The sequence below is a fragment of the Hibiscus syriacus genome, unplaced genomic scaffold, assembly GCF_006381635.1.
Source record: "Hibiscus syriacus cultivar Baekdansim isolate YM2019G1 unplaced genomic scaffold, ASM638163v2 tig00004810_pilon, whole genome shotgun sequence".
NCBI lineage: Eukaryota > Viridiplantae > Streptophyta > Magnoliopsida > Malvales > Malvaceae > Hibiscus > Hibiscus syriacus.
The window spans coordinates 160033-177346 of record NW_024062033.1 but is presented as its reverse complement, the minus strand read 5'-3'; the positions used below and the strand labels follow the sequence as shown (position 1 = coordinate 177346).

General features: G+C 35.8%; 2 protein-coding genes, 1 non-coding gene and 1 pseudogene across 3 annotated transcripts; 3 read left to right on the top strand and 1 right to left on the bottom strand.

Annotated features, from left to right (window-relative positions):
• Window positions 1-416: 416 nt before the first annotated feature.
• LOC120198821 (pentatricopeptide repeat-containing protein At4g11690-like) lies at window positions 417-2183 on the top strand. Its single transcript, XM_039200084.1, is given in 2 exon segments — window positions 417-1012; window positions 1015-2183. Coding segments are annotated over 2 exon segments (1719 nt in total). The 5' UTR covers window positions 417-462.
• Window positions 2184-10396: 8213 nt separating this feature from the next.
• LOC120198831 lies at window positions 10397-12929 on the top strand (annotated as a pseudogene).
• A 1381-nt stretch (window positions 12930-14310) lies between these two features.
• Window positions 14311-14382, top strand: TRNAG-UCC. The gene has a single exon. It is a non-coding gene; the product is annotated as a tRNA-Gly (tRNA).
• A 463-nt stretch (window positions 14383-14845) lies between these two features.
• Window positions 14846-16869, bottom strand: LOC120198832 (respirasome Complex Assembly Factor 1-like). Its single transcript, XM_039200089.1, has 4 exons — window positions 16708-16869; window positions 16345-16448; window positions 15353-15482; window positions 14846-15220 (listed from the first exon to the last, which is right to left on the bottom strand). The coding sequence occupies exons 1-4, from the start codon at window positions 16822-16824 to the stop codon at window positions 15182-15184; spliced, it is 390 nt and encodes a 129-aa protein (XP_039056020.1). The 5' UTR covers window positions 16825-16869; the 3' UTR covers window positions 14846-15181.
• Window positions 16870-17314: the final 445 nt, after the last annotated feature.

Genomic DNA, 17314 nt, shown 5'->3' with positions numbered 1-17314 from the left:
TAGAGTGAATCGTTCAGGTTATTGGTTGTTCTCCTCTAAACTGGATATGAACAAAATGACTGTTTCTGAAAAAATGATGTTAGATTATGTATTGTGCCTTATCAATGTCCTATTCGTTGGCACTTAAGGATATTCAAGGGAAAGTCTCTTGACATGCTTGTGACCATTGACAAGGGATCCCGTAAGTCCATATTTGTTCTCCGAAAGCAAAAAAATAACAAAAAATCAGCAAAAGATACAAAAATACTTATAGCCATTTCTCGTTACCACTACCTTAGAGCCAGCAATTTTAGTATTTTTCTCTAACAAAATTTAATTTTAACATTATAAATTAAACAAATTAAAATAATCATTACCTTACAAATCTTTACAATATTCAATTTAGATTTACAACCAATGGTATAAAAAAGAATCTTATTATATATTTACTTGTTCATCCCAGTCAATCCCAAAGCCGAAACCATGATGCTTCAAGCTCCTCAAACTCGAGCACTCATTCTAAAAATGGTGAAGAACCCACCTCTCAAAGCTCTCTCATTCTTCAACTCTTCAATCCTCCAAGGCCTGCAACACTCCCATGAATCCGTAGCCTTCACTCTACACATTCTTCTTTCTTCCAACATGCTCTTACATTCTCAGTCCCTTCTTCTCCAGGTAATCACAGGTAGAATCTCCTCTCCTTTCTTCTCTTCTTTGTCTCTATTCCAATACTTAACTCAACCCACTCTTAGTTCCAATTCGATTAATCAAATCCTTCTGTATGAATCCATTATAAACGCCCATGTTCAATCCCAGTTACCCGATGAAGCCATTTATTATTTTAATCAAATGGTAGACAAAAACCCTGTCGTTAGACCCAATAGTCTTAATAACATACTGAGTTTCCTTATAAAATTTGATTCTTTCGAGAAAGCTTGGACGCTTTTTAAAGACTCCAAGGGGAAGGTTAAGTTGGATGTCTATAGTTTTGGGATATTAATCAAAGGGTGTTGCGAGGCAGGTGATCTAGGCAAAAGTTTGAGCTTTTAGATCAGATGGAAGAGTTGGGGTTTTCTCCAAATGTTGTTATATACACCACTTTGATCGATGGGTGCTGCAAAAATGGTGACTTGGAACGGGCAAAAATGTTGTTTACTAAAATGGAGGAGCTTGGTCCGGTTCCTAATGAGTATACATACACGGTTTTAATCAATGGGTTGTTTAAAAAGGGACTTGGGAAAGATGGGTTAGTGCTTTATGAGAAGATGCAGCGTAAAGGGGTGATTCCGAGTTTATACACATACAATTCTGTGATGAAAGAATACTGCAACGAGGGGAAAATAGGTAAAGCTTTCGAGATGTTCGATGAAATGCGTGAAAGAAGAGTAGCGTGTAACGTTGTTACGTACAATATATTGATCGGTGGGTTGTGTAGGGAGAAAAGGTTATGGGAGGCTGAGAAATTGGTGGGTCAAATGGAAAGGTCTGGTATAAGTCCAAATTTGATTACATATAATTCACTAATCGATGGTTTTTGTAACGGTGGGGAGTTGGAGAAGGCTATGTTTTTATTTGATCAAATGAAAACCAAGGGTCAATCTCCATCTTTGGTGACTTATAATATTCTTATTTCGGGATTCTCTAGAGCTAAAGACTCAACGAAGGTTGCTAATTTGGTGAAGGAAATGGAAGAGAGAGGTATAAGGCCTTCTAAAGTAACATATACGATCGTTCTCGATGCATTGATTAGATCGGAAAGCACAGAGAAAGCATTCGAGTTATATTCGTTCATGCAGGAGAAGGCCGGTTTGGTTCCTGATGTTTACATCTATGGTGTCTTGATACATGGGTTGTGTGTAAAGGGCAACATGAAGGATGCATGGAAACTATTCAAATCGATGGGTGAAATGCAGTTGAAGCCTAATGATGTTATACACAACATGATGATTCAGGGGTATTGCAAACAGGGTAGCGCCTATAGGGCCCTAAGGTTGGTTCAAGAAATGGGGGAGAAAGGGCTGGTTCCTAATGTGGCTAGCTACACATCTGTTATTGGAGTTCTCTGCAAGGATGGGAAATGGCAAGAGGCTGAGGCTTTAGTGAAGGAGATGATTGAGTCTGGATTTAAACCTTCAGTCTCCATGTATAATTTAATCTCTAAAACAAAACACAATACGTTGTTGAAGATATCTAGCTCAGATTAAATTTTTTTAGTAGTCTGGGAAAATTATAAGGTAATATATATTCAGGATAATAACATTTCTTTTTATTACCGAGACCACTCGATGGATTCAACTCATATTAAGTTAAACGCGACAAGGGGGGTTACATTTCATAACTGTCAGGATTGGAATAAAATTAAATTTTCAAATACAAAGTTTTGTATAAAAGAAATTAGTTTTTCAACTAAAATTTAATGATTATAGGACATCCTATAACAAAATTAAACTCTTTTTTATACTGAACGAAAAGGAGGAATATATGAATAATTTATATAATTGTATAATAAACAAAAGTAAATAAAGGTTTTAATCATATGGAATTATTTATTTTAGGGTTTTTAGTAGTAAATAAGCAACTAGTGCTCACTTTAGTTTCCTTTATTTTCATCATTTAACATTAAAACATATATTTTAATTATTTATATTAGGCTTAATGTAAAAATAGGTGTCCAAAGTATCTTCAAAGTTAACTTTAAGTGCTTAAGTAATTTTTGTTAAAAATATGTGCCTAACGTTTTTTCTGTTATACTTTTAGAATACTAACGCTTCTGATGTTATATTTTTCGGTATCTGAACTATAACAACAGCTAGGCAACAAAAATTTACTCTCCTTTCTCTTTTACAACCAGATAGTTCATGATATCCACTATAATAAATTCTATTTTAATCAAGTACATGTTTATTTTGATGTCCAATACTGGAAGAGATACAAAGTTGATGGAAGATTATCTTTAGAGAGTAGGGTTATTCAAAAAAATCCAGAACCGTTAACCGTAATCGTTAACAAATATAACTGTTACATTTAATATGTTAATTAATCGAACCGTTAAAAATGATGGTTAACGGTTAAGGTTGCGGTTACAAGTTTTGATAAACGGTTAACCGTTAAGAAATTAAATTTATAATTATATATTTCTAATTTATTAGATTTTTATATAGATAACTTAATATAGTTTTCTACTATTTATAATTTATATATATTTAATAAAATTTGTATATAAATAATTTAATATATATATATATATATATAAATTTGACAAATAATTGTAATAAGTTAACCGTAGATTAACATGTAATCGAATCGTTAATAATAATTAACCGTTAACGATTAACCATTTCTTAATAATTAAGTTACAATTAAAAAAATCTCATAATCGTTCATGAACAACCTTATTAGAGGTGTTTAGATACTTTGATTGACCCGACCTACTTTTTGAAAGTAGTACGCTTTCAACCTAATTATCTTTCTTGATGTTCTCGAATTCACGAATGCTAAAAGTGTCGGCATCTAACTGAAAACCAAGAGTAGGAGAAAACTCAAAAAAATCCCTAGGGATTTCAATAACTAGCTCCCTCTATTTACTATAAATCATCATTATATGATAAAAATACTATCACACAAAGCAATAATTAAATCATTCATCATTGATGACTAACTCAAAAACATGTTTTATTTTAGTCAATCACACAATATTATTGAGATGATATACTTTTACTTTTTAATTAACCCATACAAATGTATTTATATCATTTATAGTTACAAACTCAATATACCAACCACCAGCCTACTAACTCGAGACATATTGATTCTTGGTATGTTAAAGCATGCAAGTAACACATATATAATTCTACATTTCATTGGGATTAAAGTTTAATTCATCTTAAGTTTAGTCTAATGCATAGTTAGTCCCAACTGACACGTTTATGACTCTATTTAAGAGTAATCCTGCTCTGGTAGAAATAAAACTCTCATCTTTAGACTTTTAGACAACATAATTATCATAACATAAAATACTTTCTCTAGATAATTCTTTAGGCTACAAACTTATTTAGGCCATCAACTAATATAAGTTATCTTATGCATTACAAACAATCTTATAATTTAACTTATAATTAGTTAAATGGTTAGGTAATCAATCTTGCTTTCACTTATTGTTTTACATGTAATTTCAAGTTCGAATACACAATGTGCACAATATATAAATGCATAAATTTTATTTAAATGAATCTGTTCGGATGGATTGTAGTAATTATTCAAAAATACTACACTGGGGCATAAAATTCTAACAAAAATAGTACCAAAATGTTATCTCTCCCTTCCTTTGTCAACTTATCTACTTAGAGGACTAAATTCAAGCTAAAGCTTTAAACTTTCTTTTTCGGATCTACTTCTGTTTATTTAAGGAAAGAACAACAATAATGCAACCAAATCTAATTTTTAACACAAGATTTGGAATCGAACCAGAAGCATCCTTTCTTAGTTTCGTCACAACCGAGTCATTTGGCTCTGGAAACTTTTTACCTGTTGGGGAAAACGGGTTATTTCCCACACGAACGTAGTTTTAAAATTGACCTAAAATGTCAAGATTAAAACCACCAAAGGTTGCACAGCGGATAAACCTGTCAAACTATTGAATATTGAAACACAATGGAAAAGAACCGAATAAAAAACAATAAAGGAGAGAACACACCAAATTTACAAGGTTTGACAAGAATATCGTCTACTCCTCGGGCACCACACCGGATGATAACTTCACTATATCGCCAATATTACAACAAATGGAATTCTTTAGAATTCCCAAAGTGGGAGAATGAAGAATACAAGAGGAAGAGAGAACTTGTTTTTGTGATGATTTCTAATGGAAATACTTAGGCCTATTTATAGTTGAGTTTCAAGAACAATATGTTCAAAGTTTGGCCACCTACCAAAGAATTTTCCAATGTGTACAAGTTAGCCACCAAATATAAAATTCACATGTTCAAAGTTTGGCCACCAACCAAGATGAAATTTCCAATAAGTTGGCCACCAACCAAGATGAAATTTCCAACTTGTCAACTTAATTTCTAGACAAATCTAACAAATCTCCACCTTGGCTTGAAATTACCAAGCCTACTCAACTTCTTCAACTCCCAAATTTATAGTGCCTCTAATTGCGCTCACAAGCGCCACACACCCAAGGTGTTCATACTTTCAGGATGTTAATCAAGTTCAAACAATGATTGAACTTGATTACTGTTACCACCTTGGTCATCATATCTGCAGGATTTTCTGATGTTGCAATTTTCTGAAGTAGAATCTTTCCTTCTTCAAAGATCTCCCGCACAAAGTGATACCTCACGTCGATATGCTTAGTCCTTGAATGGTAGACTTGATTTTTCGCTAAGTGAATAGCGCTCTGACTGTCACAATAGAGACTAATGTGACTTTGAACAACTCCCAAGTCTTCCATCAACCCGTTAAGCCAAATTGCTTCCTTTACAGCCTCTGAAACTGCCATGTGTTCTGCCTCTGTAGTAGACAAGGCCACCGTAGATTGCAATGTAGACTTCCAACTTACTGGGGCTTTAGTAAGAGTAAACAAATACCCAGTAGTTGATCGACGGTTATCCAAATCACCAGTATAATCGGAATCAACATATCCAACCATACACTGACCAAGTGCTTCATCCTGTTCAAAAACTAAACCAACATCCACGGTTTGTTGGAGATACCGTAGAATCATTTCACAGTTTGCCAATGTCCTTCTCCAGTATCATGCATGTACTGCTCACAACTCCAACTGCTTGTGAAATGTCAGACGCGTACACACCATTGCATACATCAAGCTCCCAACTGCATTAGCATATGGAACTTTTGTCATATACACTCGTTCTTCGTTAGTTTTAGGAGATAATTGAGAACTAAGTTTCAAATGAGAAGCCAATGGGATACTTACATGTTTGGTATTTTCATTCATGCCAAAACATTGTAATACCTTTCTCAGATACTGGTTTTGTGTTAAACAAAGCTTCCCTCTCTGTCTATCTCTGCTTATCTCCATACCAAGAATCTTCTTGGCCCACCTAGATCTTTCATCTCAAACTCTTGATTCAACTGAGCCTTTAATTTGTCTATCTCCTTTTGACTCTTCGAAGCGATCAACATATCGTCAACGTACAAGAGAAGATAAATGAAAGATCCATCTTTGAGCTTTTGCATATACACACAATGATCATATTTGCTTCTAGTATACTTTTGCCTCCTCATAAAGCTATCAAATCGCTTGTACCACTACCTCGGAGATTGCTTCAATCCATATAGCGATTTGTTCAGCTTACAAACCCATTTCTCACAACCACCATCTTTGTATCCTTCTGGCTGTGTCATATAGATCTCCTCTTCTAAATCACCGTGCAAGAAAGTCGTCTTTACATCAAGTTGAGCTAGCTCCAAATTTAATGTGCTACCAAGGCCAACAATATTCTAATGGAGGAATGCTTCACAACAGGGGAAAATACTTCATTGTAGTCGATTCCCTCCTTTTGAATGTAGCCTTTAGCTACCAACCGTGCCTTGTAGCGAACATCTTTCTTGTTATGAGATCCATCTTTCTTTACAAATACCCACTTACATCCAATGGCTCTTTTACCTTTCGGTAATTGTGCCAGTTTCCAAGTGTCGTTCTTTTGGAGAGATTGCATTTCTTCATCCATGGCACTTTTCCACTTATCACTTTCCAAGCTTTGTATTGCTTCTTGGTAAGTGATAGGGATATCATCATCAACAACTGGAAGAGCATAGGCCACCATATCAATAAATCGAGAAGGTCTACGAATTTCTCTCCTTGGCCTTATAACTGCAAGTGTTTCTGGTGTCTCCAATGGTTCTTGGGTTTGAACCTCTTCATCTTCTGATTCTTCTATTGGAGTTGAAGAATCAGATGCATCAACTTCTGGGATCATCATCTGCTGAAACTCCACCTGTTTTGGAGTATGCTCCACCTGCTGCGGAGTACTACTTTCTGGAAGCTTCACTTGTTACTTCTTTACTAGGGCAATTCATCAAAGGTAACATCTCTGCTACAAATTATCTTCTTGGTGTCTAAACACCAAAGGCGAAATCCCTTCACTCCATGGGTGATTCCCATAAAGAGAGCCTTCTTTGCTCTCGGATCAAGCTTGGATTCCTTCACATGATAATAAGCAGTGGATCCAAATACATGTAAGGAATCATAATCAATAGCAGGTTTTCCATACCATACCTCCAATGGTGTTTTTCCTCCTATCGCTGATGACGACAGACGATTAATGAGATGGCCAGCATATGTCACAGCCTTAGCCCAAAATGCCTTGCCTAACCCAACATTAGACAACATACATCAAACTTTCTTCAATAGTGTTCGATTCATACGCTCTGCCACCCCATTTTATTGTGGTGTATGTCTAACAGTGAAGTGTCGAACAATACCATACGCATGGCAAATGTCAAAGAATGGGTCACTTTTATATTCCCCTCCATTGTCCGTCCTAAGACGTTTGAACTTTCTACCAGTCTGGTTCTCGATCATATTTTTCCATTTTAGAAAAATTTGAAGCACTTCATCTTTAGACTTCATCGGATACACCCAAACTCTTCTGGAAAAATCATCTACAAAAGTTACAAAATAATGGTTTCCTCCCAAAGACGATGTCTTTGAAGGACCCCATACATCTGAGTGAATATAATCTACAATACCTTTTGTATTATGTATAGTGGTGCCAAACTTCACTCTCTTCTGCTTTCCCAGAACACAATGCTCGCAAAAGTTCAATTTGCAAGCCTTTTCACCTTTCAACAATCATTTCTTTGCCATAATTTGCAAGGATTTCTCTCCAGTATGTCCCAACCGCATATGCCACAACTGGGTTGCGTCCAAATCATCACCTCCGAAAACTGCTGCAACTGCTCCAATAATTGTACTACCTTGGTAGTAATACAAATTATTTTTCCTGATGCCCTTCATCATCACAAGTACGCCATATGTGACTTTTAAAACTCCTGCTCTCATAGTGACTACTGAGCCTTTGGATTCTAAGGCTCCCAACGAGATGAGATTTTTCTTCAAACTGGGCACGTATCGGACATCCGTCAGAACTCTGGTTGATCCATCTTGATTCTTCAATCGAATTGAACCTATCCCAACAGTTTTACAGGCATTGTCATTGCCCATATAAACAACTCCTGCATTTAGTTCCACTAAATCGGAGAACCACTCCCGATTAGGGGACATATGATAGGTGCAACCTGAATCTAATATCCACTCATCGGAATGAAATGTTGTTGATGAAGCAACCAATGATAAGTCAGAGTCATGTGCATCATGCTCTGCAACACATGCATCTAGAGCAGCTTTTCCTTTCTTCTTCAGCTTCGGACAATCTTTCTTCCAATGGCCTTTCTCATGACAAAAGGCACATTCATATTTTCCCAGTCTGGACTTCGACTTTGATCTCCCTCTCCACTTTGGCTTTTGACTTTTCGAGCGACCTCTTGCCACCATGGCCTCTGCTGCTTCGTACTTGCTCTTCTTCTTGGTTTTCTTCCTGAGTTCATAACTATACAAAGCAGCAGTTACATCTTTAAGGGTAACATTATCCTTACCATGAAGTAACGTTGTCTCAAGGTGCTCAAATTCATCTGGAAGAGATGACAACAACATCAAAGTCAAATCTTCATCTTTGAAGGTTTCATCCATGCCCAATAAGTATTCCACTAGCTCATTGAACGCAGTGATGTGTTCATTCATACTGGTGCCTGGTTGATAATCAAATCTGAACAATCTTTTCTTCATGTGGAGACGATTTGAGAGTTTTCTTCAGGAATTTTTCCTCCAAAGCTTTTCACATCTTACTTGCAGAAGTCTCGTTCTTGTAGTCATACTTCTGCTCCCTGGAAAGACAATATCGAATCGTGTGCACGCCAAACGATTGATTGTTCCCCATTCTTTCTCCTCCATATATTCGGCTTTTCTTCCTCAATGGCGATGTTAGACCTTGTTGGAATAAAGCGTCTAACACCTCGCCTTGCCACATGCCAAAATGACCGATCCATCGAACAACTCCACCGAGAAATTTGCATTTGACATCACCCTCCTCACCGGTCCGGATGAAGAGCTTGATGTCTCAATGATCCGTATTTTGGCATTTTAATTCTAACGAACAATATTCAATATCACGAACTGTATCTTTTAGCAATGGAACCACCAGGATAACCTCAATCGAAGCTCTGATACCAATTGTTGGGGAAAACGGGTTATTTCCCACACGAACGTAATTTTAAAATTGACCTAAAATGTCAAGATTAAAACCACCAAAGGTTGCACAGCGGATAAACCTGTCAAACTATTGAATATTGAAACACAATGGAAAAGAACCGAATAAAAAACAATAAAGGATAGAACACACCAAATTTACGAGGTTCGACAAGAATATCGTCTACTCCTTGGGCACCACACCGGATATAACTTCACTATATCGCAATATTACAACAAATGGAATTCTTTAGAATTCCCAAAGTGGGAGAATGAATAATACAAGAGGAAGATAGAACTTATTTTTGGGATGATTTCTAATAGAAATACTTAGGCCTATTTATAGTTGAGTTTCAAGAACAATATGTTCAAAGTTTGGCCACCTATCAAAGAATTTTCCAATGTGTACAAGTTAGCCACCAAATATGAAATTCACATGTTCAAAGTTTGGCCACCAATCAAGATGAAATTTTCAATAAGTTGACCACCAACCAAGATAAAATTTACAACTTGTCAACTTAATTATTAGACAAATCTAACATTACCAAATACAATTATTTATGGCAACTACAAAATGAAATTAAGGTTTTTATCTGCTTTCAAACATAGGACCAATATAGCAATTGGAGCTAAAGGCAAAATCTTTCAACTTTTGACAAGATAAAAAGAGTCCAAAAGCTCTGAACTTTCCTCGCAAGTGGTCATGAAATGTCAATTCCTTGAAACGATAAAAGTAAACAAATTGTGAAAGATTGATTGATCAGCATAGGAGGTTTCCGTGGGTGGTTTTTAAAAGCTAAAAGCTGAAAACTCCAGCTTGAAAAAAGTTTGGCCTTTGCTTGCCAATTGTCCTTCAATTCTCTCGTAACTACAATTATCCATTAAAAAAACCCATTTTTAATTCTTAGAAAAAAAAAGTTTCTGCTTTTAATAGTTTACAAAGGAGCCAGCTGTGAAGCTAAGCCACCATCGTTTTGTAACAGTGAATCCAACGGCTCAGAAAAGATGCCAATGCTGTGCAAGCAAGGGGCTAACCATCTCTGACATGACTCTGTATATAACTACTGAGATAAAAGAGAGAGACACAAAAACATAATACGCTACGCTTAAAAGGCCGGACCAGCCCGCCATTAATGCAATTCATCTCCTTCTCTTTCAAAATTTTCTCCTTCTTTAATTTGCAACCATTATCACTATCAGCTTATTGGTTGCCGGTTGCTTCAACCAAGTACTATACAAGAAAAATTCAAGCTTTTCACTGTAATCTAGTTAACTCCTTTCTCTCTCTTTTTTTCTTTTAGGTCCTTGCTTTCTGCTTGGTTCGCAGAGAAAAAAGACTTGTTTTTGGGTGGTTTAGTTTATTAGGTATTCTTTTGTAGTATTTATTTCCTTCTTGTCTATTTTCTTTCAAGTGTTTCCTTTTTTTTAACTTTTAAATAAGAAAAAAAGATTCCGTGATAAAAGTGATGGTTTTGGGAAGCTTTGTTTATAATAAAGCATAGATCTTCTTTTCTTTGTTTTAATTCTGGATCAAAGTGTCATTTTTTGTATGTGGTTTTACTATCTGCAGAAGAAGTGTTGAAGATGGTGGCTTGTTTTCATGTATTTGATTCAATGGGGATTTGTTTTAGTGCCAGAATTAAAGTTGAGAGCCCCAATAACATAGGTAGTTCAATTTCCTAAAGCAATCATTTTGTTTTCTCTTTATTGAGCACCATACTAATATATCTGCTATTTTCCATGGACTCATTTGCTTAATTAAGCACTTTAGGAATTTTGGGTTTAAGTCTAAACTAGTGTAGTTTATTGAGAGCTTTATCTTAATTAGTCACAAGTTGGCCTTGTTTTGCTCAATCAACAGATCTCATTTAACAAATGCATTAGTTTCACACATGTTTGAAACAGGGTTGAGTTCAAAGTATGATAGTGGTGAGAGGACAGATATGAGCAGTGAAAACAGCGACATCAAAGTTTCATCATTTTCTGCACCTATGACACCTCGGAGCGAGGGTGAGATTTTACAGTCCCCCAATTTGAAAAGTTTCAGTTTTGCTGATCTCAAGATGGCCACGAAGAACTTCCGCCCCGATAGTGTGCTAGGAGAAGGCGGTTTCGGCTCCGTGTTCAAGGGTTGGATCGATGAAAATTCCTTCACTGCTACCAAGCCTGGAACTGGCATTATTATTGCTGTCAAAAGGCTCAACCAGGATGGATTCCAAGGTCACAAGGAGTGGCTGGTGAGTCCCATGTTCAGCCTCATCGATCTTCTTATATGTGCAGTATCTGAGTGGCTTGCATTTCTTAACAACATTTAATGTTTAATAAGATATAGTTGTATTGATAGCCATTAGATTATGTATTCAATATCGTAGTGCATGGAATCACTTATCGTCTTTCTCAATCTTATAGGCTGAAGTGAATTATCTGGGACAGTTTTATCATCCTCATCTTGTGAAATTGATTGGATATTGCTTGGAGGACGAACACCGCCTTTTGGTGTACGAATTCATGCCTCGGGGCAGCTTGGAGAATCATCTATTCAGGAGTAAGTTCTTTCAGTCCATCTCTTTGTGTTCATTGAACTAAACTCTGCTTTAAGTGCTATTTTGTTAGATTGTAACACTCGAATTATGTTGTACCAGGAGGATCTTATTTCCAGCCTCTTTCATGGAGTCTCCGCTTGAAGGTTGCTCTGGGTGCTGCAAAAGGGCTAGCCTTCCTTCACAGTGCCGAAACAAAAGTCATATATCGAGACTTCAAGACTTCCAACATCTTGCTTGATTCGGTATGTGATTTGTTAAGCCAACATTATATGGTTTTGTTCATCATATTCTCTATGAACCATTTCATTCCGATGTCGTTGCAGAACTACAATGCTAAGCTTTCGGATTTCGGATTGGCCAAAGATGGGCCAACAGGTGATAAGAGCCATGTTTCTACAAGGGTCATGGGTACCTATGGATATGCTGCTCCAGAATATCTTGCCACAGGTACATAACAACGGTCAGCAGTGTATTTGTATGTTTCCGCTCTTGTAATCAATGAATCTTTCCGTTTTTTTCTCCAACTGTAGGTCACCTGTCTGCCAGGAGTGATGTCTATAGTTTCGGAGTTGTGCTGCTGGAGATGTTATCCGGCCGAAGAGCAATCGACAAAAATCGACCATCTGGAGAACAAAAACTGGTGGAATGGGCCAAACCTTACCTCGACAACAAACGCAAAGTATTCCGTGTCCTAGATAATCGTCTCGAAGGCCAGTATTCAATGGAAGGAGCCTTTAGGGCTGCTACCCTTGCTTTGCGATGCCTTTCGATCGTTGCCAAGTTCAGACCGAGCATGAATGAGGTTGTAACAGCATTGCAGCATCTCCTGGATTCCTAACGATTCTGAAAGTAATCAGAACAACACTAACAGCATACATCGGAGACGTAGGCAAAGCGCGGATGATGCCATTGGGGGAAGGAGTACGACTGCATACCCTCGCCCATCTGCTTCGCCGCTTTATGCCTGATGACGGAATCGAGGCCAGGAACAAAAGCTGCTGGCCTCTCGATCGTCTCCGGAACTCAGGCCTTCCCTTTTTCTATACGTGCCTAGTGACTGTAAAGTTAATTTATAGGTAATGTACTCAACTAATGTTGTCTACAAGGGGAATGTATATGCATGCAATTATTTATCACTTTTTGAGATCCAACTTGGAAAACCATGTAATTGCTTTTCTACAACCCCAGTTATTAAGGTCTTTTGTCTCTTCCATTCAGGTTTTTGTTGAAATTATGATCATATTATTATCATTCAAGTTTAGGGTGATATGCATTTGTAATTGGTTTTAGGGTTTGAGAATAAATGTGATAGTTGAAGTTGAAGTCTTACATCAAAGATTCCACGTTCCATCCTTGGGTCTCCTTCATGATGATTTGAGAGAAATGGATTGCTCAGATTGTTCCCAGAAAGATGAACGTATTGAAAAAGCAGTCTGAATAACAGTGGACGCCATAGAATTTGTCAAGTCAAGCATTAGAGTTGAAATGGACTCCACCTATGGAGGGAAGTCAAGGAAATCAACTTCTGATATTGCAATCCAAATTTTTTACCTATATCTATGCATATATGTTTTTTTTTCTTCTTTACCTTTTCGATTATTTAATTATTCAGTTGTTTTATATATGTGACTTTCGATTTTATTTTTATTCTATTCCATAAATTTCTTTAGTAAATGAATTGAATATCAAGTGTGGCTCCAAAAAGTTTTGTATGAATGTTTTGAGATGTGATGTAGTAAAATTTTACGTGTCATTATTTAAATAAACGGTTACGTATTTAATAATAAAATATAAAAGGTGATTGATTGAGAAACATTATTATATTAATATATATATATTTTAAATCAGGAAAAATTGTCACCAGAAATTTATATCTGGGATTGTGTTTAACGTATAGGATGAATGGGAAAGAATCCAATTCCAGGAGCTGGGTTTGATTAGAATGATGGATGGGGTAGTTTTTATTATAAAATCGGCCTATTTGCACTAATGACTCAATAAATCGTGTTAATGATACGATAGGATTATAGTTTCTTTAAAGTCGGTTGGATTTTTACTGTATTAGTAGAACATGAAGTTATTATCACAAAACACAACATATATGTTGAGCAACCAAACACCAAAGCTGGAGTTGAGCATCCCAACTTGGGTGTTGATAAACATTTGAGAAATGCATTCGACATGAGGGGAGGCCTCCATTTTTGTTCTGCAGCCCAAACGGCAAGAATAGGTTGAAATTTACATGTTTGATGGTAATGCTAATAATGTTGAATAAGTTACCAAATGCAGGTGGGGGGGGGGGAGTAAAGGATTCTCCTTTCTTAACATCAATTTTGCTTTGCCTTTTTCATTTATTCATTCATTATCATTTCTCTTACATTAAGATGTTATTATGAGACAAGAACGTTAGTATTAATCTTTTAACTTTCAGCTTATGATTACCAGAAGAAAAAAAAAACTTTAGTTTATAGTTAGAAACACAAATTTATTAAAATTAATATTTTATGTTTCAAGCAAGCGTCAGTAGTCCAACGGTCAGGATAATTGCCTTCCAAGCAATAGATCCGGGTTTGACTCCCGGCTGACGCATACCTATATATGTTGTTTTTTCTTCAGTGTTTTTATATCAGCAAGGAATTTTTGTCTTTTTTCTTACGAGGAATATGGGAGGGGTTACTAACAACATTCAGTTATTTTCCAGAAAATTAACATTGGAATTTCCTTCACACAAGGTTGATGATTCACTCAAGTAGCTTATGACTCTTTCATGTTTGATTTTGACTCTCTTTTGAAGGACAAAATACAAGATTTTTCTTTTGTTTTCTTCTTCAACTTTAAATATCCCAATCCAATCGTATAGCACTCATGCTAGCTTCAAAATTAAATCATTATGGACTTAAGAAGCATACCAAATAGCAAGCGATTTCTTTTCTACTTTGAAACGGTAAGAGGATTTAATTTTTAAATACAGAGACGAAATCTCAAACTTCTCAAAATTTCCTATAAAGTACATTAGAAATCCACCCCTTTAATTGGTATGTATAGAAAAGAATGATACGAAGTTGCCAAAACCACACAAATTTAGCATTGTTATGATCTCAACCAGAAAGTTCGCTGGAAATGGATTATTTTAAGCAAAGACATTCTGTGGGACACTCATGATGTAACACTGAAATCAAACATTTATGAACCAAAAAAAATATCTTCATGATTTGCAATATCGAAATGTTTGCAAACGAAACGTAAAAAAAAACAATACCTAGTGGCATTTCTCAAGTTTGTTTCTGATTGTTTTCTAGGAATAATGAATGGTTCCTCATCTAGCAGAATCAAATCTTTGAAATGTGTTGTAGAGACACCCGGGAGCCAGTTGATGGTACAACGCATATCAGAAGTGGGCCAAGCTGTATACCATAACCCACGCCAACTGAAAATAATAAATAAATAAAACAAGAGATTTTCGTTATAGCAATAAACATGGGAAAAGCTCTCTTTTTCGAATATTATGTAATGTTGGCCTTTAAACATGAAAGAAATAATTAAAAGTTGTTTTGAGTACCAAAAAAAGAGTTATTGAAGCAAATAGCCCTTCTTGAAGAAGGGCTGCATGACCACCAAAGTCTTCTTCGTCAATCTTTAGTATCATAGCATAATAACCATATATGATTGCAGTGGATATGGCTAGAAAACTGCAGGAAACAAATATTAACAAAATGTTTCTCAAAGATTAGAAATGAAAGAGTAAAGAAATACAAAAATACTGCAATTATTCTCTTATTGAATGAATTCTTCACAAGCAACAGATGGATATCAGGACATACATAATAGAGAAGTTGGCACAATAAATCCTCAACACAAATAGCCAGGAAAACTTGAAAAATGAAATGCTGGTTTTAAGAAATTGGCACCAAGACGAGAACACCAAAGGCAATCTTCCTTTCAAAGAGACATGGGATGGTGATTTACACATTTCATGCTCAACAGATAGTATACTTGCCAATTCCAAAACACCGGCAATAGATAGTATACTCAAAATCATTTATAGAGCCTAGAAAATTAATTCAAAGAACCAGGGGCATGCACATGCATACAGACATATGCGGTCTGCATCTATGGACAAGAGGTAAAGTTCATGTAGAAAAATGGCTCGTATATTTGTAGATAAAATGTGGTTCCAGAAACCCTACAATTATCCAAGTACTAGCCTAAATTCATAATGCCATAATCCTAGCCTAAGCAAATCCCGGAATCCATTCTTTGTTCACAATGGATTGCTGAGAATTATTGGTGACCAACAGTCGGCCAATCTATGCTTTTATCAAACTTGAGCACCTTATGTTGAAATCACAGTTCCATCCAGTTACAGCAGTGTAAATTCCAATAGCCTTACCTATTTAGAACTAGCATAAAAGCATATTCATACAGCTCGGATCACAATATGGAATCTAAAAGCTAGTGAGTCACCAGATTTGGAAAAGATTCAAGAATCCAATATGAATCTGAAACACACTGCAATTTGCAAATACATGCAACATGAATATGAGAACTTACATGAAAATCCAAATGCCTCCAACCACAGGGATTGCCCCCCATAATAACCCACAAAAAAGAGCGACAACTTGTCGAATCCAATGCAATACATCTCCTAATTGATCCTGCTCCGAAAATCAACCAAAACACATCATCAATTTTCTTTTATGGAGAATACCCAATTCAGTTACATACATTATCCTCCTATTAACAGTGAAAAAAACCCATTAATCGAACTATTTCTAGAACTGAATTAGCTCAATAAAGAGCATCATTTTTGGGAAAATGACTTCAATTACGGTTACTATTTCCCTGTAATCAATAATAAAAATTTCAAATAAAGTCAAAAAAATTAATGGGATGGTGGGAAGATAAAAGACTTACTTTGTCCCAAGAAGCTTCCGGATCTAATAACTTGGCGAATATGAACGGAGAAAAGTGATCATTTTCGTGTAGCTGATGTTGCTGCGCGTTCAATTTAACTGATTTCGTTTCTTTCATAGTTAATTTTGAATGAATTATAGAAAGTGAGGAATAAAAGATAGAATTTTGATCAGATGCTAAAATTGGGTTAGGGTTTTGGAAGGGGAAAAGTATAAAAAATTGTTCAAAATGCTTTGATGTGGATCGAAAGGCAGTGTAATATCCGAAAAAGAGGAAGAAAAAGACAATTTATTTATTAGTTTTTCTTCCAAGTGTATTTTCTTCTTCTTCTTTGAAGTATTCTGTTAGTATTTGTTTCAGTGCACTGCACGTGATGCAATCACTGTGATATTATTGTCTTTTTTTAGGTTAAACTACACGTTTAATACCTAAACTATCACTTTTGTTTCATTTTCGTCACTCAATTATTTTTTTTCAAAATAATGTCTAACGTTACATTTTAGTTTATTTTAGTCACCCGCCGTTAAAAAATTAATAGGACTACTTATTTGATATTTTTTTATTTTTTAATGATAATGTGGCATTATCTTTTGATGACACATCAATA